Raw genomic sequence first — 26,884 nt, 5'->3', positions numbered from 1 at the left:
ACATTGAACGTGTCATTTAACAGTTAATTAGTACAAGAATACATATATAATGCCCCCTTATCCTGACCTCCTGCACTTTTCTGCCAGTCCTATACTACTGGAAGGTACTTTCCGTTACATCTGTCTCAGTAAAGTCCTAATCAATATTTCTGAATTAGCTTATCTATTATGCAGCATGCTAACTTTTAATCTGTAGTACTTATTAAAACATTTTATTAGTAGTGTAGTGTAATACAAAATGCTTGATATTTATCTAATTTAACCTCAAGTATATTGTGTGTATGTATCTATTGTATCCACAGCCATTGACAACTTCAACCCAACGATTGTCTGCGAGTCCGATGATGACTGCAATCATACAAATGCCTGCGTAAAAGGGTTTTGCGTTGATCCTTGCACCACCAACTGCCTACTGGCAGCTCAATGTCGAGTTGAAGCACACAGGCCTATTTGCGATTGCGATTTAAACAACCCTCAATGTCTAAAAAGCGTATCCAATTCTACAGTTTCTGTGGGTAATTTAGATGCCACAGCTGCCTCATCATCACCAAGCACACGTTTTAAATTAGACAATAGCACTACAAAAATAATCACTTCTACGGAAACAGCTGTAAGGTCAACATTAACATCCAATACTAGAAACTCATCAGTAGAATTTACCACGTTGAGTGGAAATCAGATCACTGATACATCAAACTTGAGTGATGTGGGCGATCACCTGGCTATAGAGTCTACACCAAGCATTGATAGTGATAGCTCACTAACTACTCAGCATATTCCAACCACACAACATGTACTGAACAGCGGAACTGAAGATATATCAATGAAATTTACAACACTAACTCCAGAGCTTGCAACATATACCAATACCAAATATACACCGATTACTAAAACCACATCCAGAACGAATATTGCTTTAACTACCAATATTAAGGACGAAACAAGTATTTTAACGACTCCTAAAACCGGTACTGAAGACACAATAATTTCTTCAACCACAGTTATGGATCCAACATCATTTGTTGTTAGCAAAATTTTAGTTAATTCTATAGCACTAAATGCAGACCCTGAAGCGAGTAGTAAAAGCAGGGATACAACAAGTCAGTCGCCTAAGTACATTGAATCCCGAGTACCTGAATCAACAACAGATAGTAAGCAGTATACATTGGATCAAATAAGTACTTCATCTCATCCTTACAGAGAGTCTGGCGAAACTACTTTAAGTACGAGTACAGAAGAAATTGTGACCCCGACAGTAAATTCAACGACACATTCATTTGAAAATTATGTCAAATCACTTACAACTGAAAATGCTAATAAGTGGAGCTATTCAATCATGGTACCAAGCCAAGAAACACAACATACAAGTACAGGACAAACTACAATAATAAAGGAAGCAACACAATCAACAACACTACAAATGGATAGTGTTAGCTCAACACCTTCCAATAAGGATGATGAAATTATTATCAGTAGGAGCACTGTTAACTCAAATCATATTCATACAACGCAATCGAACACAGAGAAACTGGAAAATATCTTGTCTGAAACATTGCCATCTAAAGATTACTCTTCAGTAACTGAGAGTCTTACGAATGATGATACTTCTACACTGAAATCAGGATTGACTAATAATAATCTAGGAATATCTGTTGATAATTTAACTTTGACGGAATCAATTTTAATTACAACAAATAAAATAACACAGACTGACTATGTATACATACCTACTGAAAATCCTGTAGAAGGTAATATGGGATTCAAGGACTCGACCAATAAAATACTACTGGAAAAAACTGGATCACGACCCAGTGGATTAAATGGGAATAATGAAATTTTTCAGATTATAGATCAAGTTGAACACAATATCCCAGATCTCGAAACTACCACTTCCTCAAATGCGAGCTCTCCAATTACATCACCTAATAACCTTGGAGATGTCACACAAGAATCTATCACTAGATATCAGGATCAACCAGTGTATCAATTTAGTGAAGATACGGAACTACCAGTAACTCATTCTGAGTCATTTGAATCCAGTACTACAAGTACAACACTAAACAATACAAATAATCCCACTAAAACTATTCAAGTTACCAGCATAACTGAAAAATTAGTTCCAACGAATGAATATGATACCACTATTCAAGGTTCATATACTTTTATTCATCATCCTACCGAAAAAGTCGTCAATCAATTTGAGAACGATGCAGCAGCAACAAGCACATATGAAACAAATACTGATGGTGAAAAATCGTCAATACATCAGTTCATATCTTCAAGTCCTAATATAGATGGAAATTACAAAATGACCGATAAGGTTGACCGGAAATCACAAAGCCTTCCAACATTGCTTCCGTTGCTAGAAACAAGTAACGATCTAAAAGATTCTCACGAAAAATATTCAACTTCAACAATAGTAGATTCTACAGCTGAGGCAGATTTTCTGAGCACGACATCAGCAATGAGTCAATCAGACCAAATACAATCAATATCTGATGCTTCGGAAGTACCAAGTGTGACATACCCAACAGATTCCACAACCAAAAAATATTCACATGATTATTCGGATGCGACAATTTCTACACAAAACGGTGTGAATGTACATTCATTTGATACTTTAGTCGTTCACAGTCATATTTCACCCATGAATACAGAATCAACCCAATCATTTCTGAATGAAAATCATGAAATCACGGAATCATCGACGATACTCGAACTGCCCAGTCTTGCAACTGTATATACTACTCCATTCAATAATGATGGAGTTGAAGATTCTACAAATCTACCTATTATAAATGATTATCAAACAAAAGTTGCTTCTGATCTTACAGGATCTTCTACAATGCCCGCAGCAGTTACAGAACAGATAATGATTCATGAAAATAGAGATAGTGCAACTTTAAAAACTGCTGACGGAATCTCGGAAAGTACTTCATTTTTTTTGGGTTCACATACAATACATGGTAAGGACGAAGTCCATGAATCGATAACGATAGATGAATATACCACTTTGGATTATTTTCATCCGTCGCAGAATAACAAAATTGATACACAAACGACAGAAAAGCTGTCGCATAATGTCAATCCAATAATATCAATCAATCCATTATTACTTGATGATGTTATGGAACCAATATCATCGACAACAGAGCCAATGCCAACAAGTAAAATTCAATCAACCTACAAAAACATAAATACTGATCTAGTAACTCAACAAATTTCTCAGTCACACAATTTCATCACATCACCTAAGCCATATGAAGTGACACAAGTTTTTTCGAACCCTAATCCTGGGTTAAATTCTGATAATAGTAGTCCATCAACGAGAAATGTTTTTCAATTGATTACTGAGGCCACCGCCCACAGAGCTAACGGAGATAAATCGACAGAATCAATCAGTGAAAATTCCGAATTGGATCGTACAACGTATAATTCTATTTCCACTGCTCCACTAACTACAAGAGTAACTACAGAAGACCTCACTGTATTTACAGAATCTCAAGCAGCACAAGAATTCACTGTACTACCCCAAAGTGACCCAACACGCACCACTATTATTATCGATGACAACCTGCCTACTGGGGTTCCTCAGTCACATGTCCACAACAATAAGTATCCAAATGAACTGGTTACAGAGCATGGAACAAAACTAGTTCATGAAAATGCAGGAATTGTCTCTACTGAGCACACCACTAAAAACATACCTAAAAGTGATAACATTATACTGAACCAGCACCAAACAAGTCCAAAATGGTTCAACTTAGATGGCATCAAGACGACACCTGCAAACATTAACGATAACAATCCAACAAGTCAATATGCTTCTTCAGAGATCATTTTCAAAGATCAAAATAGCCAGCCTCCACAACAAATAATACCAGCAAAAGAAGAAAGCTCAGGCATTGACTTTGTTACACAAAAGTCATCATCTACTTTTCAGCCAGCTACACAAGTATCAGGGCCAGATGTTACTACAGTCAACAAACCTGAAGCAATATCTAATAACCCCATCGACGCCGATGAATTTGAAACAACACATATGAACTCATATGGCGATAACTTGTCAACTAAAATGGAATCTACCCATAAAATCAATGAAGCTGTGGAGCATACGACGATACACTTTATTCAGAAAAATTCGCCTACTGTTAGTTTAACTCCGCAATCAAAGGAAGCAACTCCTGCTGTTAGTCTGGAATCCTCAACATCACTGAAATCCGGAAACATCAATGATGATAGTCTGACGACTGAAAGTATTATACGGATGAATATTCCAGTTGCCACGGACAAGAACATCCAATTCAACACTACTGTCGGTTGGTCAACCAAGTCATCTGAAGCAGCTCTCACTGTAGTTTCGAAATATTCAACAACGCAAAAATTCATGTCTATGGATGAGATTCAAATGACAGAAGCTAGTATTGATGATGCTACTGATATAATTGAAAATGTTCGTCCGTCAAATCTTCCAAGTACTACACAAAAAACTATCGAAGTTGCAGAGCACACAACTCTACTAAATCCCGAATTTATGAACACTGATCAAACCACGCAAGAATTTGTCCCCAATTTGGATTTTACCATGCAACCACATGAAGTGGTATCCACTTTGCCTCTGAAACCGTTAACAACGCAAAAAGTCATGAATGGAAATCCAATCACACGAACAACTGTTAATATTGATAGTCATAATACTGAATATGCTTATGAGTTCAACAGTCAGCCAACTACACAACATAATATCATAGTCGCAGAGCAAGTAACTACTCTCATTCCAGAGGATTTAGATATTGTTTTAACTACAGAAAAATCTGTAGATTTAAATGCGTCTCAAGCAATACAAGACAATGTTAATGATAGTAGTCTAACTACGGACGATGTTTTTCAACCCACTATTTTAACCACTACAATCCCTGTTACTAGTTTAACTACTCAATCATCTAAATTAGTTACGACTGGGAGTGCGGAATTATTCACAACGCAAAGAGTTACGACTGTAGATCAGATTCAAACAACACAAGCAAATAATAATGATAAAGGTTCAATGACTGAAATTGTTTTTCCGACAGCTATTCCAAGCACAACGTTCGAAAATACCGAAGTTACAGAGAAAATCATTGAAAAAAAAGAAGAGGATTCAGAAGCCACTCTAACTACACAGACAACTGTAATTCCAGAATCCTCAACTACAACAAAACAAATGAGAGATACGATTAATATTCCTCAAGCGAACCATGCATCAACAATACTAACAGCAGTAGAACCAGACGTTGACTTCACAACCGTCGAAGTCCCTGATGATCGCCAACCTGTAATGACCGAAGAGCCACATATTCCATTGCTAACAACACCCAACTTATTACAAGAAAGTGATGTAGATACTGCGAACGCAGATGATTTTATTAAATCTATTACGACTGAAAGTCTAACTTCATCTAAGGAGTACTATTCGACGACAGCACAAGAAGTACTTTCAGCAAATAATACCAGAACCACACCTAAACTTGAAGGTCTTGAGTCAGTGACATATACGACACAACAAGCAGCTGATGGGCTGCTACAAGAAACAAGCGATCCAGTACCCGAAACAGAACTTGAACATCCTTCATCCACAGAACATGTGACTACAAAAATGATAACCATTGCACCACCAGACTTTGGTATACTCGATCAATCCACAACAAAACCTGATAAAAGTATTCAACAGGTTACATTATCAACAGTAATTGGTACTGTGAATAATGAACAGGATGTCTACACAAGTAATGAGAAAGGAGCATCTAATACACAGGATAAAAGTGGAAGTAATGTACCCAGCACGATAAAAATGACTAATTTCGATAATACCGCTCAAACAGTAAGCATTCCGAGTACAGCGGCACCAACGAACATACCTATTTCAATAGGAAATACTGCTACACCGCGTGTTATAGGAATTTTCGATACATTGTTTGAAAATAAAATAACCAATGTACCTAGCATGGAAACAGCTACCAGAAATCCAAGTACGATGGAAACAAGTTACAGATTTGATACAATGGAAATAACGACTTCTTACGATGCACTGAAAGCTGATACTCTAACACAATCTACTGAATTACATAGATTCACAAATATGGTCACAACCACAGACACTTACACGTCAGCTGCGATTTCCACTAAAAGTTCTGATCATGTTATGAACGATTATATAACAACTTCCGTGGACGACCTATTATCTTTCCCGGTTTTATCAACCACCTCTAATGCTGAAGGAATAGATTGTAGCAGTGATAGTGATTGTATTGAAACTCACTCGTGTATTAATGAAGCTTGTAAAAATCCATGTGAAGTTAGTAGACCTTGTTTAGGTGACACAAAGTGTGAAGTCATCAAACATTGGCCTGTGTGCTTGTGCTCAACTGACCAGCAGAATTCGTCTAATTGTAGCATACTCTCAGGTAAAAGAATCTCTCTAGACTGGAGTTTAGTCATTTTTGTTACATCATTTTTTTCTTTGCCGCCGATGCGTCTTTGGAAGCTTCTTCAGTGCATATGCATCATATCCAGATAAAAATTGGAGGCAACCAATTCTGGATGGTTTCGATGTTGTGCTGCTTCCCAATGATTTGTCTTCTACTGTCATGGAATGGCTGTTATGAATATATTAGGTGGAATATGCTATGTATACTTCAAGAACAGGATTCAGTCAACTGATATGAATACTTTCTTTCATGATATGAATAAGAAAATGTTTATGGAATATTGTGTTATGTGGCTTCACGACCTATGCGATTTATTTACTTCCTACATTACAGCATGAGTGCATGATAAATATCACTCAATCGCACGTTTGTTTGTATTACGGTCTCTGCATGTGTACTAATGATTGGTGATTGGATGAATTACTTTATACACGAAATTATACTACAATATTAGACTACCACAATTGTTGGGTGTGGATTTAACATGTTATGTATAAATGTGATGGCGTAGGAAAATACGGGTCACTACTTTTTACCATGCATTCTCATTGCACTTGTATGTCACATACACATTTCATTTATTCATCACGATTTTAATTAAGAAGCAATGTTTTACTGTTCGTCTTGTAAATATATAATATAGATATATTGTATAAATATATATATATTGAAAGCACTATCCAAAAAAATTCATGTAGTCATAGTATACCCCAGTGTAATCTAACTGCAAATGATGTATAATGATATCAGTTTTAGTATACTGTAATATGTTCATTATTCGATGCTTTTGTGATTTAAAAAATCGTTTGGACAACCATCAACCTTTTTTTGCATAATCATCTGACCAAATTTTACATCGCATATTCTAATGACTAACGTTTTGAATAGATGTGAAATGTACGTCACATACCGATTGCACAGAGCAGTTGGCCTGCATCAATCAACAGTGCCTAAATCCATGTACACTTGGCAACCCCTGCGATTACATTGAAGATTGCCACGTCCAGGAGCACAGACCAGTCTGCTTCAAACGAGGTATATTGTAGAGATAATTTCAGTTATGTTAAAGATAAGTTGATATGAATAAGATTCGACGACAATATTATAAAGTTCTACTTACGTTTTGAGTGAACACGGTCCAATAAAACCCAAATTTGCTGGCTCTATTTGATATTAGTTGAGGAGGCATACAAGTCTATTTGGTTGTAATTTCACATACCGTAAATTATTATGTTGAAATGAAATTTCGTTTCCGATTTCAGAATCTGACCCAATTCCTGATGGCTGCCCAGAATACTGTCCTCCAGGAATGGAGTGTGATCCCTCGTCAAGGACTTGCGTGCAAGGTTTGTATCGACATAATCAGAACTCCCAAACAACGAATTAATGATTCATGTTCTTTTTGGTCAGAACAAGTGAAAATGTAAATATGTAATTAATGTATATAACGAGTATGTGTAAATAATTTTTTTTCTGAAATTTGATTAGAGTTTGCAATTCTTCTGAGTTAATAACAACATTTACATGAGGCTTGCATATTCCGATTATGCTTTTTGCACAATGCACGTATCTTATTAGAATCCCCAAATTTGAAACATATAATTATATTTCAAAAAAGATTTATCTGTTACACCAATCCGTCGATAAGAGGCACCATTTGTTGAGTCTCAGATGTAGGTACCCAACAATATCCGAGTATACCCAATATAATGTGGTTCACCTGTTATGAAGTATTGTTCAGGTGTACATAAGAATATATACTTGACACTCGTCAAAGAAAATGAGTCAACACAACACTCTTTCGAAACTAATTCACAACAATGAAGTATCGTGTAATCATATGAATGAATAGTCAATACATTAGTTGCCTCTTCGTTTTACAACTCAATATGCACCTTTCTTTGGGCTATATGGGCTTTCTCACTCTTCCATTAGCGGGTTGCACTAGCAACAGGGATTGCTTGCTGACGCAGGCGTGCATCCAAAACATATGTCAAGAGCCATGCGCTGTTCAAAATCCTTGCGTTAAAAATGCAGTTTGCATCAATACCAACCATGAAACTGACTGTAGCTGCGAAGAAGGCTATCACGGAAATGGATTCGTCTTTTGCGATACAGGTAAGATTTACTCCACTTTGTAGATAAAAAAAAGTACAGCCCTGCAAAAACGAAGATGACATATGGCAAAATCGTGATTTAATATGCTCACTTCATTGATCCTAGTTTGACCTCTAAAGATTTTGGACGTAATCTTCATGATTATGGTCTTCAAAATTAGTATCACTGTTACACACACTACCTCACTAGTGTGAACTGTCTTTTCGCCGTCAAAGTGTCATTAAGATGACTTGTGTAACAGCCCCATCAAATTTAAATCATACATTCCTCGTTGGTTCAAATTATGTGCATGCTCATATTGACAAACCTTTTGATTCTTTCAGTTGAAGAAGGTAGAAATATTTGCCAATACAATGAGGATTGTCCACCGAACAAGCTTTGCGACCGGTTGAATAGGTTCTGCATTAATCCCTGTTCTAAGGATATCTGTGGGGAAAATGCTGAATGTGTGGCTGATAATCATGAAGCTCAGTGCAAATGTCAACTCGGGTATCAAGGAAATGCATTCATTCAATGTACTAAAGGTGATATTACACAAAGAATAATTTTTTAAAGATGATTTACACATGGTTATAGCGATACACCCTCCTTTCATAAAATTATCAGTACAAACACAAAATTCTACATATAGTTGCAGGATGCTCAAGGGATAACGAATGTACAAGTAATGAGGCATGCATAAATGGTAAATGTGGAAATCCATGTGTTTGCGGGAAAAATGCAGTCTGTGACGTGAGAAATCACAAAGGATCCTGCAAATGTTTACCTGGTTATTCTGGCAACCCCAATGTTGGTTGCCAACAAACATCATCAAACCCTTGTATTCCAAACCCTTGTGGACTTCTAGCAATGTGTGAAATAGATAATGGAAATCCAATTTGTTTCTGTCCGAAAGGCTTGACTGGAAATCCATTTAAACAGTGTAGTACGTATTATGCCTAATCATGATATTATAAGTGTACAAGGATAATCTACAGGAGATGCTCAACGATCGCCATTTTTGCTTCTAGTTCCTGAAGGAGACAACTGTAAGGATAATCCATGCGGACCAAATTCTGGTTGTCGAGTAGTTGATGGACGTGTGAAATGTTTCTGCTTACCTGGCTACGAGGGTAATCCACCTTCAACCACTTGTGGTGTTCCTGAAAATGCATGTGATCCATCTCCTTGCGGTCCGAACACTCAATGCTCTGTCTTAGAAAACGGATTTTCAAAATGCTCGTGCCTTCTTGGCTATATAGAAAGTCCAAACACTGTCAGAGGTTGCATACCCAAGGCTAATCCTTGTCAACCAAACCCATGTGGAACAGGAGCTTTGTGTGATATTAACAGAGATCCACCCTGTTATTGTCCTGATTCTACAACTGGAAACCCCTACAGAAGTTGTACAAGTACGAATAATTTGACAGTATTTCAATTAAGATGTCATGATTAAATTATTTATAACCATTGTTGCGCCTTGTCGTCTATCGTAACAAAATAGATAATTGTACATGTATTTAGTATGAATGTTTGCGTTGTATGACAGAGTATTCATTGTGATCATTTGTTTAACTATTTGTAGCCGCAACAACACTAGATTTATGTCAACCTGGGCCATGCGGAGGAAATGCGGATTGCTATGTATCCAATAACCAAGAACAATGTTTCTGCAAGGCTGGCTATGTTGGTGATCCTTATTCGGCCTGTCAGATTCCAATTGCTGGACCATGTCAGCCGAGCCCATGTGGGCCAAATGCGGAGTGTAGAGTTACTTCACAAAATCAAGCTTTATGTGAATGTACAACAGGAACATCTGGGGATCCAACGAGTTCACTAGGCTGCAACAAACCTGAATGTATAAACGATGATGAATGTTCGCTGACCGAAGCTTGCATAGGGTACAAATGTCACAATCCCTGTTTGGGAGCTTGTGGAATTGGAGCCAATTGCCGCGTGGAATTACATCACCCAGTTTGCTCCTGCGATGAAGGATTATTTGGTAATCCCATGATCAAATGTTCGCCAGCATTCGAAGGACAAGCACCAAACCCTTGTCAGCCAAGTCCATGTGGCAGTAATACATTGTGTCAAGTGATTCAAGATCGAGCAGTTTGTTCGTGCGCACCAGATTTCTTAGGTGATCCCCAAACTGGTTGTCACCCTGAGTGCACCATAAGTTCGGATTGTCCACTGGACAAGGCTTGCCTAAACATGAAATGTGTCAATCCGTGTTCATTGGGAAGGATTTGCGGGTCTAACGCTGAGTGCAGCGTTTCTTATCATATGGCAACTTGTAGTTGCATTGACAATTACTTTGGCAATCCGTTCATACGCTGCATTCAACGCCGTAAGTAATAATTCTTGAGCATCAGTAGTTTCATTATTTTATTAATATTGATGCACTGTAATCTAAGATTTCTGTACTGGTTCCTGATAAACATTTATTAAAAGATAAAACATTTTTTTAGCAACCATTACGTTTGATCAACAAAGAAACACTACTCGTCCGTGCGTAGCCTCGCCTTGTGGGGCAAATAAAATATGTGATGAATACACTGATAAAGTAGCTGTGTGTGGAGGCTGTGATTCTGTGCATAATGGGAATGATGTGCTTTGTCGGCCAGAGTGCTTGAGTAATTCTGACTGCCAATTCAACCAGGCGTGTATTGGTTGGAAATGCTTGGATCCTTGCCTGGGATCTTGTGGAGCTAATGCAAATTGTCAAGTAATATTACACGAACCCATTTGTAGCTGTCCAACTGGTTTATACGGCAATCCGTATGACAGCTGTTCGCCACAAGTCCTTGGTAATTAAATCTATCTCGGAATCATTACCACGTTTCGTGAATAAATATGTCAAGTTGTAGAATGCTGATTGTTTACTAATACCTATTTGCAGCGGATCCAGATCCATGTAGCACAACACAATGCGGCGCAAATGCAGTATGTGAAGAGAGAAATGGTGCTATTACGTGCAAATGTTTGACAAATTACTTTGGAAATCCATTCATGGCTTGCCATCTTGAGTGTGTCCAAAATTCTGACTGCAGCTTAATTCAAGCCTGCTCAAACAACAAGTGTGTGAATCCTTGCAATGGAACATGCGGTAATGGAGCATCATGCGATGTTGTTAATCATTCTCCGGTATGCTTCTGTGATCGCGGGCTCAAAGGAGATCCATTTGTTTCCTGCCAACCTCAAAAAGACAGTGAGTTGAAAATTCGATCTTTTTCTGCAGTGCGAAACCTCAATTGTCAAATTGAATAATTTATCATGTATGGATGAAGCACAAGTACTAAATTATCTGAATCTGATGATTTACAATTAACAAATAACTTATTCTTTTACAGCTGAGATCACTCTAATTCCTGGACCTTCAAATCCGTGTAACCCATCACCATGTGGACCAAACAGCAGATGTATAGTTTCGCAGAATGGTTATCCGACATGTTCATGTATACCAGGTTATAGGGGAACCCCACCTTTGTGCAATCCAGAATGTGTAGTGAGCTCAGACTGTTTACAAATACAAACTTGCATCAATCAGAAATGTGTGAATCCATGCAAAGGCACCTGTGGACTTGGAGCGTTGTGTTTGGTGATTAATCACAACCCTACGTGCAGCTGTCCTGGTGGCCAAGAAGGGAACCCATTTGTTAGATGCTACGAATCAACTGGTAAGGATTCACACGTCAGGTATCATCTTAATTGTACCAGAATCATGATGACTTGACATTAAACAGTAGTTTTCAAGGAAAATATTTACGGCACGAAACAGTACGTTTTAGTTATCATCATTTACAATTTACAGATCTAAAAATACCTAGTTCGCCATGCAGCCCATCTCCATGTGGCCCTAATTCTATTTGCCAAGTGAAAATGGGAAGACCAGTATGTTCCTGTTCAAGCACCTTTGTAGGAAGTCCGCCAAACTGTCGACCAGAATGTTTGATTAGCCAAGAATGCAACGTCGATCAGGCTTGTGTGGCACACAAATGTATTAATCCATGCCCAGATAGTTGCGGGCCTAACTCTGATTGCACAGTCATTAGCCACACTCCGTATTGTTCCTGTAAATCAGGCTTTGCGGGAGATGCGTTTGTTGGATGTACTGCAATTCCTTGTGAGTAATTGGATTTCACAGTATGCTTATTTAGTACATTTAGAGTAGGTTCACATATTGACATCCATATTTCCATGTGTTATACTAATTACTTTTTTTTTAGTACATCTACCTGACGAACGTGATCCTTGTTCACCAAATCCTTGTGGAAATAATGCATTATGCACTGTTCTGGATGGAGCAGCCAGATGCAGCTGCATACCACCTTATGTCGGGGATGCTTATGTAGGTGGTTGTAAGCCTGAATGTATAATGAATCCAGACTGTCCGAGCCATTTAACTTGTTTAAATCAACATTGTCGAGATCCATGCCCAGGCGTTTGTGGCAGAAATGCACAATGTAGCGTGGCTAATCACATACCAGTTTGTTCCTGTTTGACGGGATATACTGGTGACCCATTCCAAGGTTGTAAAGTTGAAAGGCCTGGTAAGTTACAAAGTATGATTTCATTCTGAAATGCCAATTTCTTAATACGATATGTGAATTTCATTCTTTACTCAATTTCAAATTTCAGCTGTACTTATACCGTCTCAAAATCCGTGCACTCCATCACCATGCGGACCATACAGTATTTGTCGTGTGATGAATGATCGAGCAGTTTGTTCTTGTAGTCCAGGATACCAAGGCACGCCACCATCTTGTCGACCTGAGTGTCTTGTCAGTTCAGAATGTTTGCAGCATCTTGCTTGCATCGGTCAAAAGTGTACCAATCCATGCCCTGGAGTATGTGGCCTCAATGCTCATTGCCAAGTGGCTAATCATAACCCAATATGCAGTTGTCCATCTCAGTATACCGGAGATCCATTTGTACAGTGCATCAAAGAAGGTATGGATCACATACGCATTCGTCGAGACAATGCTTCTAATAATTAATTGTGTTTGATATACGATATCTCGATGCTTTCGGAAATGAATAATATAAAATTACTTTAAGCTATTCATTTCATATAAATATCAACAACTACAAGGTCATTATTGTCACATGCTACAGTTTCTTACAGAAATTTCTATATGTGCTAAAAGATGTATTTCTGATGGTAGTTTATGCAGTATGAACATACCTCCAATTTCACTTCATTTACAGTGCCAAAAAATGTAGTGCCAACAAATCCATGTTTGCCATCACCATGTGGAGCAAATGCGCAATGTCGTGTTGAAGGCAATCGTCCTGTTTGTATGTGCCTAAGCGGAATGTTTGGTGCTCCTCCAAACTGTAGACCAGAATGTCTCATTCATCAGGATTGTCCAAATCACCTTGCTTGTGTTCGAAGGAAATGTCTGGATCCTTGTATAGGATCCTGCGGATTTAATGCTGGATGTAGCGTGCAGAATCATCGTCCCATGTGCCAATGTTATGAAGGTTTTGAAGGAGATCCGTTCTCTGGATGTAATCAGAAAGGTTTGTGCTTATCCATTGTATGCGAATTAATTTTATGCTCATAAAGCTGAATCATCCAAATTTATTAATGGGGAGCACCACATGTACTACCTGGTTATAATATCACTGGTGAACATGATGAATTTTTGTATATACATGATTCCTTTTCTTACTATCTGTTTTCTCATTTTCACCAGTCGCAAACCATAATGACATGTCAGGTTAGAAAAAGTCATTTCACGCCCACAGCGAATAAATACCTTTGTTTTCACTGAAGCGATGAAAGATAAAAAAATATGTTTAAAAACATAGGAGAGCCAACCGTTTTCATGTAAGACTCACACATAAACGCAACATTTCTACATTGGAATCCTAGTTTTCAATGTATAATCCACATTTATACAGTATAGGATTTGTCGATCACATCAATAATAAGTTAAAATTCGTTTTCATACAGACTCACTTTAAAAAAACCTTTTTCTGTAATTGTAAAAATTAAATAAATATCGTGTTATTTAGCTGTCCCAGTTGAACAACCACCTGCTGAACCTTGCAACCCATCACCGTGTGGGTCAAACGCTGTATGTAAAGAACGTAATGGAGCAGGTTCATGTACCTGTCTTCCTGATTACCAAGGAGATCCATACTTGGGATGCAGGCCGGAATGCGTGCAAAATTCCGACTGTCTTCATACCAAAGCATGCATCAATAATAAATGTCAGGATCCATGCAGTGGGGCTTGTGGGCTGAATGCTGAATGCCAAGTTTATAATCATCAACCGTCATGCACTTGTTTGTCCGGTTACACTGGAAATCCTTTGACATCTTGTCATGTTCCACAGCAAGGTATGTAATGACGAAAATCTTCTCTCAACTAATACAGTAGTAACCTTGACAGGATAGTTTTTGTTCTTCACATAACAAATACAAGGTCAGTTATTCGTTGCTGAACATGAGTGCAACTGATGCAGCTGTTCTACCTGGCACCGGCAGAAGCTGCTCTCTCTTACCCAGATCTCGCGATCGGCAATGAATAAATGACCCTGTAGACTGAATTATTAACAGAAAACTGGACAAAAACCTTAATACAATAATGTGAATTTGGTCTGGTATTTTAAATATCAGATTCAACGCTATTTCTCAAACTTAAACTCACCATCTAATAGACAGCTCCCCCGGAATGATACGTATAACAGAATATGACAAAATCATTCAATTTGGTTGAAACACAAGTTCTACAAGACTGATTCAGGGTAATCTATTTTTTTTCCCATCAAAGTTCAGTATCCGGAATAACATACAATTTGATTTGTACAAACATTGTTCATTGTAAAGTCTAATAATTTTGAAATCTTCCTCAATCTAAAAGAGTAGTTGGTACGGGATATGTACTTGCTTATCCTTATTTTACTCTGTTATCAGAGAATGAAAAAAATCTCAAATTTGTAATATAGATCAATAAAATCTCATAATTAATTATTGCAGTTAATCCACCAGCACCAATAAGACCATGCGAGCCTTCGCCCTGTGGTCCGTACAGTAACTGTCGAGCAGTCAATGGACACGCAGTATGCACTTGTCAATCTAATTACATCGGTAGTCCACCAAATTGTCATCCTGAATGTGTAGTAAGCGCAGACTGTGCGCAGGACAAAGCTTGTGTTGGTCAGACATGCAAAGATCTGTGTCCAGGAACCTGTGGGGAAAACACTAATTGCCAAGTCGTTAATCATAATCCTATCTGCAGCTGTGTTCCAGGATACTCTGGCGATCCATTCTTCCGATGCTTGAAGAACGAAAGTATGATATTTTCACAGATATTATTTATAGTATCAATACACGCACATGTGTTACATGCATTTTTCACGTATTTTCATAACACTGTGTGCCCTAGTTTTAGTATTTACAACATATACCAGTACAAATTCTGGGAGCCAACCATCATATATTCGCTAAAAGACATAGTTTTAATGCAAAAATTCCTAAGCCAGTTTTAATAGTTTCAACTGAGTATCTCAGTCGGAATATTGAACGTGTAAGAATATTCTATACGCACTTCATCTCCTGCAGTAATGTCCTTAGAACCCCAAAAAATGAAATTATGAAAGCAAACAGTACGAAAACTAAAATATTGCGATTGCGGGTTGGAAACTTTGCTGACGACTCAATTTTTTCATGTTTCCCAAATGATGTACGTATAATTGGCGGAATTCAGAAATACATTTTCTTATAATTTTTCTACAGTTAGGATACCTTCGACGCCAAGTGGAAATCCATGTGTACCATCACCGTGTGGTCCCAACTCACAATGTCGAGTAATTGATGGTTTCCCTGCTTGTTCATGTTTACCAAACTATGTCGGTCGTGCGCCTACTTGTCGCCCAGAATGTGTCATCAATGAAGAGTGTCCAGGAAATCTGGCTTGCCAAGGTATACAGTGCAAAGATCCATGTCCAGGATCGTGCGGTGTAAATACTTTCTGCAACGTGGTCAAACACAATCCTGTATGTGTTTGTAGTCCAGGTTATACCGGTGATCCATTTACCGAATGCTCTCCGATAATAGAAGGTAATTCTATTGCACAGCAAAAACACCACTAATACAAATGTTTTAATCTTGAAAGATAAAAAAAAAAAAAAATTATCCAGAATCGCAGTAAGTGAAATATTTTCAATTCTTGCAGTTCCTATAACAACCGAAAATCCTCGCACCCCATGCAATCCATCGCCTTGTGGTGCCAATGCAAGATGCAATGAGAGAAATGGAGCAGGCTCTTGTACTTGCCTTCCTGAATATTTCGGCGATCCATACACAGGCTGTAGACCTGAATGTGTAACCAATTCCGATTGTGAACGCACCAAAGCTTGCTTGAACAACAAATGTATTGATCCTTGCACAAGTGCTTGCGGCCAAAGCGCAACTTGTCAAGTATTCAATCACGCACCTTCTTGCGTTTGCTTGCCGGGCTACATTGGCGACCCATTAGTATCCTGCGTGCAGGAACCAGGTAAAATGCAACCCAAATCTGATACCTAAAAATTTGACTTAAGTTACAATCGAAATAACCTGATGATTCTGTTTGATCAGTAATCAGCGACACACCTATTGAGCCATGCGAGCCATCTCCCTGTGGACCAAACAGCAACTGCCGCGTGTTGAACGAACATGCTGTCTGTTCTTGTCAGACAGGATTTATTGGCACTCCACCCTCCTGTCGTCCAGAATGTACAGGCAGCTCTGAATGCCAACAAAACAAAGCATGCATCAACAACAAATGTGTCGATCCTTGTCCAGGAACTTGTGGGCTAAATACGAAGTGTCTTGTTGTAAATCACAACCCCATTTGTACTTGTTCAAACGGCTACACCGGTGATCCTTTAGCAAGTTGCACAAAGATTGAAGGTAAGTACAAGCTTAACATTTGTATGAGCTCAATGCTGAATCATATAGTAAACAGGCAAATGTAATTTTCTGAATTCTCAGATCTTGGGCTTTCAAATATTGTTAATTTATAATTCCTCTATTCTGATTACTATGCATAACTCTGTTCATTGTTCGGTGTAAAATAGCGCCCAGTAATAGTGCGATACTGGAATCAGTTTTATAGCTGTTATGCGTGTAACTGAATAAACTTCATTTTCCTGACTTACGAAAATTTAATCATTTGGCCATGGTAATTACAGTTATTTCTTGAAAGATAGCGGCAGAATACGTTCAAAAATCTTGTGTCACATTAGTTAGTTTATGCAAAATTAGTATTCGACGTCTATTAATTATTCAAAACTTCATGAGTTTTGCTAAGATATATAATTCATGTTGATTTTTCACCTACTTTTACAATAACGAGTTCAGGAAGCTGGAATTTAGTATGAGTGAAGTTATTTGATCAGTATAAAATTTTGGGTAAGCTACAAGTCGATTTTTGGTTGGAAATACATCAGTGTTCAATAGCAAACTGATTTTGTGTAAGCGTGTAAACTTGTGCGTCAGATATTTCACAACCAAATTTTTTTTCTCGTCCTAATCTTGTCTAAATTTTTGGCTGAACTATTCTGTTATATGCATAACAATCAAAACAAATTAGACATGTTGATTGCATTACAGGTTCAAAGAATACATGAATATTTTCGAGAATTAATACACACGAATTTATTTGCATATACGTGTATAATTGTGTTTATCACGGTATGGGTATGATTTATTCCAAGACATAATAATCGGATTAAAAAAAAAAGAACGGTTGAGATAACAAAAGACTAAATTTTACATATTTATTCTAGTAGTCACACCGCCTAGTAGAGAAGCAGAAAATCCGTGTGAACCAAATCCATGTGGACCAAACTCCCAGTGCAGAGTTATAGGTTTCCAACCTGCATGTTCTTGCGCCCTAAACTTTATCGGACGTCCACCCAACTGCAAACCAGAGTGTGTTGATAACTCAGAATGTCCCACTACTGCAACTTGTGTAAATCAGCTCTGTAAAGATCCGTGTCCCGGAACGTGTGGAAGTTTTGCAATATGCTCTGTCCAAAATCATCAACCGCTCTGTACATGCCCAGAAGGTTTCGTTGGAGATGCGTCCGTGGGATGTAGCTTAGCTCTACCATCTTGTAAGTAACCTAAAAAGGATAGAAAACAATTCACTCCTATGACGAAACAAGAATATTTTCTAATGGAATACACTACACATAAATTCTCTTACTTAGCTACTGAATACACTCCAACCAATCCTTGTATCCCAACTCCATGTGGACCAAATGCACAATGCCGGGAGAGGAATGGAGCTGCTGCGTGTGCCTGCCCTTCAGATTATATTGGAGATCCCTATGATAAGCAGACTGGATGCAAACGAGAATGTGAAGCAAATAATGACTGTGCATCTCACTTGGCTTGCGTTGGATTCAAGTGTATCGATCCGTGTCCAGGTACTTGCGGTACTTTGTCCATTTGTAATGTGAAAGCACATGTTCCTGCTTGCACTTGTCCAGTTGGTTACACCGGGGATCCGTACTTTGCTTGTAACATGGAAGATATAAGGGGTAAGTTATATCGTAATCTAATATTCAGAGGATTAGCCATAATTCTATGAAGTGATCATAGAATTATAGGGATCCATGCTTTGCTTGCAACATGGAAGCTACAACCGATAAGATATCTTAATCCAATAGTCAGAGAATTAATTTTCATTTTACGAAGTAATCATAGAGTATATTGCATATTTTGTCATTCAACAACTCACAAACAACGGAGTTCATTTTTTTGCAATAGATGAAAAACCATATTTGATTGGTGCACAATTTTCTTTATGTACTTCTTGAGATTAGATTAAAACATAAGTATTTTTCTCGAGTAATTATCATTATTTTGAGTTCTGCTGTAACATTAAAAGCTTATATTAATGGAATGGACAACATTCAGTGAAGTATTTTTTCTCATTGTCAGACGACTCAAAATTTACATTGCGTGGCTTAAAAACATAGTTTGTCACCATCATTAATATATAATTATATATTAAAGTAATCCACAAATATAATCAACAATCAATAATTAATCCTGCTCTTAGATATGTCTCCAACCTTTTATAATGTCTCTTTTATTTTGTTTCGAAACAAATAACATATGTTGAAATCCTCTCATAGTTGAATATAAAGACAACATTATGATTTGTATATATCGACTCTGATAGAACCAGCCCGAGATCCATGTGCACCATCTCCTTGTGGACCAAATAGTAAATGTCGCACAGTGAATGAACAGGCTGTATGCACGTGCTTACCAGAATATATCGGTACACCTCCATCGTGTCGTCCAGAATGCATTGTCAATGCAGAATGCCCAGTTCACTTGGCTTGTGTCAATAAGAAATGCTCTGATCCTTGTCCAAATACATGTGGATTAAGAGCGATATGCACAACGAAAAATCATAATCCAATTTGTACCTGTCCATCTGGATTTACAGGAGATCCTTTCACTCAATGTTCTCAAGGTAAGATTTTCGGTTTAATATATTATTCTTGAAACTCTATGTCAATGGTGTGATTTTCATTTAATTCTTTGAAAATTAGATAAATGCTTACACCTTTATTTTTAGTATTAATGGATATTCCACAAACTGAAAGACCACCGTCTTGTACACCATCGCCTTGTGGGCCGAATTCACAGTGTCAGATGATATCTGGTAGCCCTGCGTGCTCTTGTCTTCCAAATTACATCGGCTTCCCACCAGAATGCAGACCAGAATGTGTTCTTAGCTCTGAATGCAAGAGTCATCTTGCTTGTATCAATCAAAGATGCCAAGATCCATGTCTAGGATCATGCGGAGTCAGTGCTGAATGTCATGTCTTAAATCACATACCAGTATGCACGTGTACTGCAGGATTTACCGGAGATCCATTCTCACAATGCTCTCCAATTCCGACAAGTAAATTCATCATTGCTTTTTCCCAAAAGAATTTAAAACCAGAATGCCTAGACTGCCTTATTGAGAAAGATGATCTGATCAATCATTAAATGTTTTGTAAGAATTTGTTTCTATTGAACATCTTAAGACTGTTGCAGCTGCATAATGATGGTCACTAACCCATCCCTTCCCTTGCCCCGCACAAGTCTTCTGTAGACTTATGGGAACATACTCTACCGGGTATGGCGGGAAACGGTAGCAATTATTATTATAATTATTATTGTTATAATTCAGCGTGTAATTTATACATGATTTATCTTGTAAATTCGATAAAACTTGACTCTAGAGTAATCCATTTTTCATGTACAGCAGGTTTAGAAAACTAAAATCTGTTTTCCTTTACACTTAACCGAGTTAAAATGTGATTATACCTAATCAATCACTATGGGAGGATTTTAAAACTTACAAGTCCAGGCATTCTAATGCTAATTGTAAAAAGGTACATTACTTGCATTAGTAACAGATTAGATAACGAACCGATTTCATTTTTAGGTACAGAACCTATTGTTCACGATCCTTGCAATCCATCGCCATGCGGTCCAAATGCTCTGTGCAAAGATGGAGACTGTGAATGTTTACCTGAGTTCGTTGGTAATCCATTTGAAGCTTGCAGACCTGAATGTATTCTCAATTCTGAATGTCCGAGAGATAAATCTTGTTTGCGAAATAAGTGTACAGACCCTTGTCCGGGTATTTGCGGACAGAACGCTCAATGTGATATTGTAAACCATATTCCGGTATGTTCCTGTCTAACTGGATATGTTGGGGACCCTTTTGTTAGCTGTCGTCAACAAGAACCAGGTAAAGAGTTCAAGCTATTGATTGGAAAATGTTTGGTCTCAAACTTTGACTTGTATGTTTACTCGTCTTTATAGTAAAAATAGATGGTGTTTGGTAGCAAAGTTAGTTGTAGTAAGGAGAGTGATCAAAACAACAGTTACAATGCTTTATTCGTGTATTTTCAGCATTATGACAATATATTTAATTCCCTTGTTGAGATTGAATTTCCTTGCGGAATATAGAAGCTAAACAACTAGTACAGGTTTTGAATTTTTTCTCTTATTTTCCTTTCCAGCCTTTATATTAAATTATTCATGTTTAGAGGCCAATTTTGTGCACATTAGAAACTCAAATATTTTTTTTTTTTTTTTGTTTATGTATATATATATATCTGCTTGAAGATTTGTTAGGCTAAATTGCAATTCCGTTTAGGATTGCATTCCAATGTCTATTATATTTTTGTCCGCTTGTACACTTTTCAACATGCCAAAATGAATTGTGAGAATTTATTGTAACGTTTTTCATTCTGCATTTATCAATATTTTGGATTGACCGATATGAAATTGAATTTTTTAAAGATGTGGCATAAAATGTAAAATTAAAGGTTCGTGTAACTGCAGTTCAGTAGGTTTCCAATATTATGAGTGCTATACAATTGATCAATCATTTTACTATCTCAGCTTCAGTCACCAACAACCCCTATAGCAGTGCTTTATTTGGAAATTTATTTGGAATTTTTATGGAAAGAAAAAAATTTTGCCAAAATAATTCATAACTAACTTGACGAAATCTGAAGAATTTGTTAAAGTGCTTTTATAATTTTGCTCACGCAAAAATCATGGCCAATAAAATATTTTTCTTCTAAAATCAATTCCTGATACTGATATAAATTGTATTTGGTCGATAATGAATTAGTGTGTGTGTATAAATTTGAGTTCATAATTTTTTTCACATATTCTAGAACTGGATGATCAACGCGACCCTTGTGTACCGTCCCCGTGTGGACCTAACAGCCAATGCCGTAATTCGGATAACCATGCCGTATGCTCTTGTCTCCAAGGATATTTAGGCTCACCACCATCATGTCGACCGGAGTGCATTGTTAGTTCCGAATGCTCATCGACAAGAGCGTGTGTGAACAAGAAATGTACAAATCCATGCTTGGGCTCTTGCGGACTGAATGCTCGTTGCGAAGTAATAAACCACAGTCCGATATGTAGCTGTCTTCCAGGACAAACTGGAGATCCTTTCAGGAGTTGTTATGACATCCCAGGTATGTGATTCTAGAATTTTCTGTCACATTTTTATTCACAAAAATTTATCTGTTCAATTTTGAATATAAGTTATTATAATTTCTACTGAACAATTACAGTTTGCATATTATATCAATATAGTATCAATGTATAATATGCTTTCGCAGTGCCACCAGAGAAGCCAAAGGGACCTGAAGATCCTTGCATTCCCTCACCTTGCGGACCAAATGCACTTTGTCAAAACAATGGCGGTAATCCGTCATGCTCATGTCTTCCAAATTACGTTGGGTCTCCACCTTCATGTCGTCCGGAATGTGTTATAAATCCGGATTGCTCTAGCAATAAAGCATGTATCAATGCCAAGTGTACAGATCCCTGCCCAGGCTCTTGTGGCGACAATGCCGAGTGCAACATTGTTAATCATGCTGTTACCTGCACGTGTTTAACAGGATATACGGGAAATCCATTCGTTCAATGTGTAATAAAACAAGGTCAGTCACATGCTAAGATATCAGAAAACCATGAACAAAAATCCATTTGACCGTTATTTTATGAGTATCAGTATAATACATTAATATTTTTATGTACGTGAATTCGATATTTTGCATGTAATTACAGAAGAAGCTCTGAATCCCTGTGAGCCATCTCCATGTGGCCCTAACGCAGTTTGCCAACAACGTGATAATGCAGGCGCATGCAGTTGTATTGAAGACTATTATGGAAATCCGTATGAAGGCTGCCAACCTGAGTGCATTCTTAGTGCAGATTGTCCGACAAACAAAGCTTGCATTCGAAACAAGTGTGAAGATCCTTGCCCAGGTATTTGTGGCACCCGTGCAGAATGTTCCGTTGTGAATCACATCCCCACATGTATTTGTATGCCTGGATACATTGGTGATCCATTCATCGGTTGCACACTTCGGCCAGTTACAGGTAAATTTCACTGAATACTCAAATAACATGATAAAGAGAATGAAATATTCTGCAATCGCTATATGTTTAAAGTTGGTAAAAGTAAGATGGAAATACGGGTACATGCAATTTAATTGAATTCTAGAAAAGAAAACAAATGATTTCACAAATTTAGTGAAATTTTCTAGATCAAGAATCTAGTCAAATCTAGTCGAGTTCCAGTTTTGTTTTTCACAGCTTTTATGACCGGTTTGGGCTGTTGTATTAACGTGGATGAACGAGATGCTTGATGTTCCATGTCTTTTCTGTTTGCACAATCTGTTGGTAACATTTAATGGAAATAGTTACAACATATTGTGAAAACGTAACAGATATATGAACTGAGTCACGGTAAAATGTGACCAGAATTCAAATTTCCGAGTGAAATTTATTTTTATTTAAAAATTTTTCGACAATGAATCCAGTTTGTTTTTACCTAGATTTCTACCTATGCAATATATATCGAAAGAACTTTTCAAAGGATTAGAGATGGAAATATTTGCCCTTGAGCGTAGATTGAATCCTGAGACCAACGATGAATTTTGATAAGATTCAAATGAATTTTACCTTTTAATGTTGTAGAACCGACTGTGTCTGAACCATGTTCACCCTCCCCTTGTGGACCAAGCAGCGTATGCAGGGTGGTTAACAATCAACCTGTGTGTACTTGTGAAAAATCATACATTGGCACACCACCTAATTGTAGACCTGAATGTGTTGTCAATTCTGAGTGCCCTCAAGATCGAGCTTGTTATAAGTTCAAGTGTAATGATCCTTGTCCGGGAACCTGTGGGATCGGAGCTAAATGTCAAGTTGTGAACCATCATCCTCTATGCAGCTGTCCTCAAGGGATGACTGGTGATCCATTCTCAAGATGTTATCGAGAAATAGGTAATGTACACAATCTTTTAAAAAATATTTCAATGAATTTGACAGAAGACACTATATGAACTATACGAATATTGAGTTCACTCAATGAAGTAATTATTTATGTTTAGTTCCACCTTTGGAAGTCCCAAAACAAAGAGATCCTTGCATGCCTAGTCCATGTGGCCTCTATGCAGAATGCAGGAATATCGCTGACCAAGCAGCGTGTTCATGTCTAAAGAATTACATAGGATCTCCGCCAAACTGTCGCCCAGAGTGTGTCGTAAACACAGATTGTTCGTCTAATCATGCTTGTATCTCCGAAAAATGCAGAGATCCCTGTATGGGATCTTGTGGACAAAACGCTGACTGTCGTGTTCAAAACCATATTCCAATATGTAACTGCAAAGAAGGATATACTGGCGATCCTTTCACACTTTGTGCACCAGTCCAAGGTTTGATTTAAGACTTGCATACTTGAATGATTTCGATTTAGAGTGATATACTTACTTTGAGAAAATGTCATTACCTTAATTTTTATGATGAAAATTTTAACACAGAGCGGCCACGAGTTCCTGATGACCCATGCGATCCATCTCCATGTGGACCGAATGCTCAATGCAACGGCGGCTCTTGTACATGCCTGCCAGGTTACTTTGGAGATCCGACCTCATTTTGTCGTCCAGAGTGTACAATGAATTCTGAATGCTCACGAGTAAAATCGTGCGCTAATCAGCATTGTATCGACCCATGCCCTGGTACTTGCGGATCCAATGCTCGCTGCGATGTTGTCAATCATATTCCCATGTGCAGTTGTCCACCGGGCACAACGGGCGATCCATTCTCTCTCTGTAGGCCACCCAAAAATGATGGTAGGCTCGAATGCTTTAAACGTTTCATTTCAAAAATGAATATTGCATTTCAATAATAATGACTTCAAAAGTAGCCAACTATGTAAAAGTTTTTTCAATCAATACTCTTGTTCATTATTATAATTATTACATTTGTACCTTATTATTATTATTATTATAATCTTTTTAGAAGTACCAGCGCAACCTTGCACACCATCGCCATGTGGTCCACACAGTATATGCAAAGTCGTCAACAATCATGCAGTGTGCTCTTGCCAGTCAAACTTTATAGGTAATCCACCGTCCTGCAGACCAGAGTGTATAGTTAGCGCAGAGTGTCCACTAACACAAGCGTGCCTGAGAAGCAAGTGCTCAGATCCTTGTCCAGGCACTTGCGGACAGAATGCCAGATGCCAAGTGGTGAATCATAATCCGATATGTAGCTGCAGTGAGGGTTATACTGGTGATCCATTCACCAGATGCGACCAAATCCAAGGTAATGGAATTTCTGCCACACTTCAAAGCTTTTGGTTCACAGAGATTCCAATTATCGACACTAGATATTTCGTTTTTATTTGTAGTTACTCCAGTGCCAATAAATCCGTGCGACCCATCACCATGTGGGCCTAACTCAGAATGTCACGTCCGTGGGGAAAGTCCTGCATGTTCATGTTCCCAGAATTACGTGGGAGTTCCGCCAAATTGCAGGCCAGAATGTACGATCAACCCAGAATGTGCGCCGCAACTTGCTTGTGTTCAACAAAAGTGTCGTGATCCGTGCATTGGTGTTTGTGGTGTGAATTCACAGTGTTCTGTAATCAACCATCAACCTGTTTGTTCCTGTCATCAAGACTACACTGGCGATCCATTCAGCAGCTGTCATCTTGTCGAGAGAGGTGAGTCTCAATTTATCAATATGTACTGCATGTTGCATGAATTTATGTATACACAAGTATTTTATTAATTATAACACACCGGAGATATTGTGTACCCAAAATTCCCAGCAATGAATTGTTGCTTTTATTTTATCAAGTAAGGCTTTAATGAAATAGCCTTCTTGAATTATTTTCTGGAGGTAATTCCTTAATAGCAAATTAACAAGCATTGATTTGCTTGCAAAATATGATTCTTGTTAACAGAAGATGCTGAAGTTAATTGTTATTGTGAGAAGGTATGTTGAAGTTGTTTCAGTCAGTGAACTGAGTTTATCAATTACCTATACACACGTTGGTTGACAATACAACTAACTGATTAGGCACCAGGTGAAAACAGTTTCTTGTCAATATCGAAATGATATTGAACATTTGTCTTTACGTCTAAGTTATATCGTGTCGTTTCTGCAGAAAATAGCTATTTTAGTGTGAAGGGCGTAAAGTGTTATACCCGTGATGCGAACATTATTTTTTTTTCTACGTAGGCATAAAACGGGATTTTGAGATCCAGGTGTGAGCGTACAACTCCGTTTTTGGCCTACTATGACGAAAAAGCTAATATTATACATGAACATCGTGACTTTGTTTAGAGATTGTTCGAAATACGTCTAGAGAAAAGCTTGTTTCTCCATTATTATCATTGCTGGAAAACTCAGATTGCAACATACTTTAGAGAAAACACGGGAATGAAAATAGCGTTAGGGTAATATTCAGTGCGTGA

The 26,884-nt window shown here is 37.8% G+C and overlaps 1 protein-coding gene across 2 annotated transcripts in view; it reads left to right on the top strand.

The window, feature by feature from the left end:
• Positions 1-26,884, top strand: part of LOC124300621 (uncharacterized) — a 131,839-nt gene that overhangs the window by 45,488 nt on the left and 59,467 nt on the right. For both annotated transcript variants that reach the window (XM_046754912.1, XM_046754911.1), the window contains exons 41-73: positions 303-6,443; positions 7,356-7,502; positions 7,730-7,813; positions 8,403-8,585; positions 8,909-9,109; positions 9,217-9,510; positions 9,596-9,976; positions 10,150-10,914; positions 11,036-11,374; positions 11,467-11,775; positions 11,918-12,244; positions 12,379-12,690; positions 12,794-13,117; positions 13,206-13,517; positions 13,776-14,090; positions 14,589-14,915; positions 15,555-15,869; positions 16,314-16,637; positions 16,753-17,076; positions 17,157-17,471; positions 18,350-18,679; positions 18,776-19,108; positions 19,756-20,055; positions 20,161-20,490; positions 21,022-21,330; positions 22,271-22,582; positions 22,730-23,053; positions 23,181-23,495; positions 24,096-24,404; positions 24,512-24,835; positions 24,941-25,252; positions 25,422-25,727; positions 25,813-26,127. In XM_046754912.1, the coding sequence (XP_046610868.1) occupies positions 303-6,443; positions 7,356-7,502; positions 7,730-7,813; positions 8,403-8,585; positions 8,909-9,109; positions 9,217-9,510; positions 9,596-9,976; positions 10,150-10,914; positions 11,036-11,374; positions 11,467-11,775; positions 11,918-12,244; positions 12,379-12,690; positions 12,794-13,117; positions 13,206-13,517; positions 13,776-14,090; positions 14,589-14,915; positions 15,555-15,869; positions 16,314-16,637; positions 16,753-17,076; positions 17,157-17,471; positions 18,350-18,679; positions 18,776-19,108; positions 19,756-20,055; positions 20,161-20,490; positions 21,022-21,330; positions 22,271-22,582; positions 22,730-23,053; positions 23,181-23,495; positions 24,096-24,404; positions 24,512-24,835; positions 24,941-25,252; positions 25,422-25,727; positions 25,813-26,127 (16,158 nt within the window). The remainder of the gene's footprint in view (positions 1-302; positions 6,444-7,355; positions 7,503-7,729; positions 7,814-8,402; positions 8,586-8,908; positions 9,110-9,216; positions 9,511-9,595; positions 9,977-10,149; positions 10,915-11,035; positions 11,375-11,466; positions 11,776-11,917; positions 12,245-12,378; positions 12,691-12,793; positions 13,118-13,205; positions 13,518-13,775; positions 14,091-14,588; positions 14,916-15,554; positions 15,870-16,313; positions 16,638-16,752; positions 17,077-17,156; positions 17,472-18,349; positions 18,680-18,775; positions 19,109-19,755; positions 20,056-20,160; positions 20,491-21,021; positions 21,331-22,270; positions 22,583-22,729; positions 23,054-23,180; positions 23,496-24,095; positions 24,405-24,511; positions 24,836-24,940; positions 25,253-25,421; positions 25,728-25,812; positions 26,128-26,884) is intronic.

Source organism: Neodiprion virginianus, chromosome 3 (assembly GCF_021901495.1).
Source record: "Neodiprion virginianus isolate iyNeoVirg1 chromosome 3, iyNeoVirg1.1, whole genome shotgun sequence".
NCBI lineage: Eukaryota > Metazoa > Arthropoda > Insecta > Hymenoptera > Diprionidae > Neodiprion > Neodiprion virginianus.
Note: the sequence above shows the minus strand (reverse complement) of the source record. Positions and strands in the feature narration are given on the sequence as shown.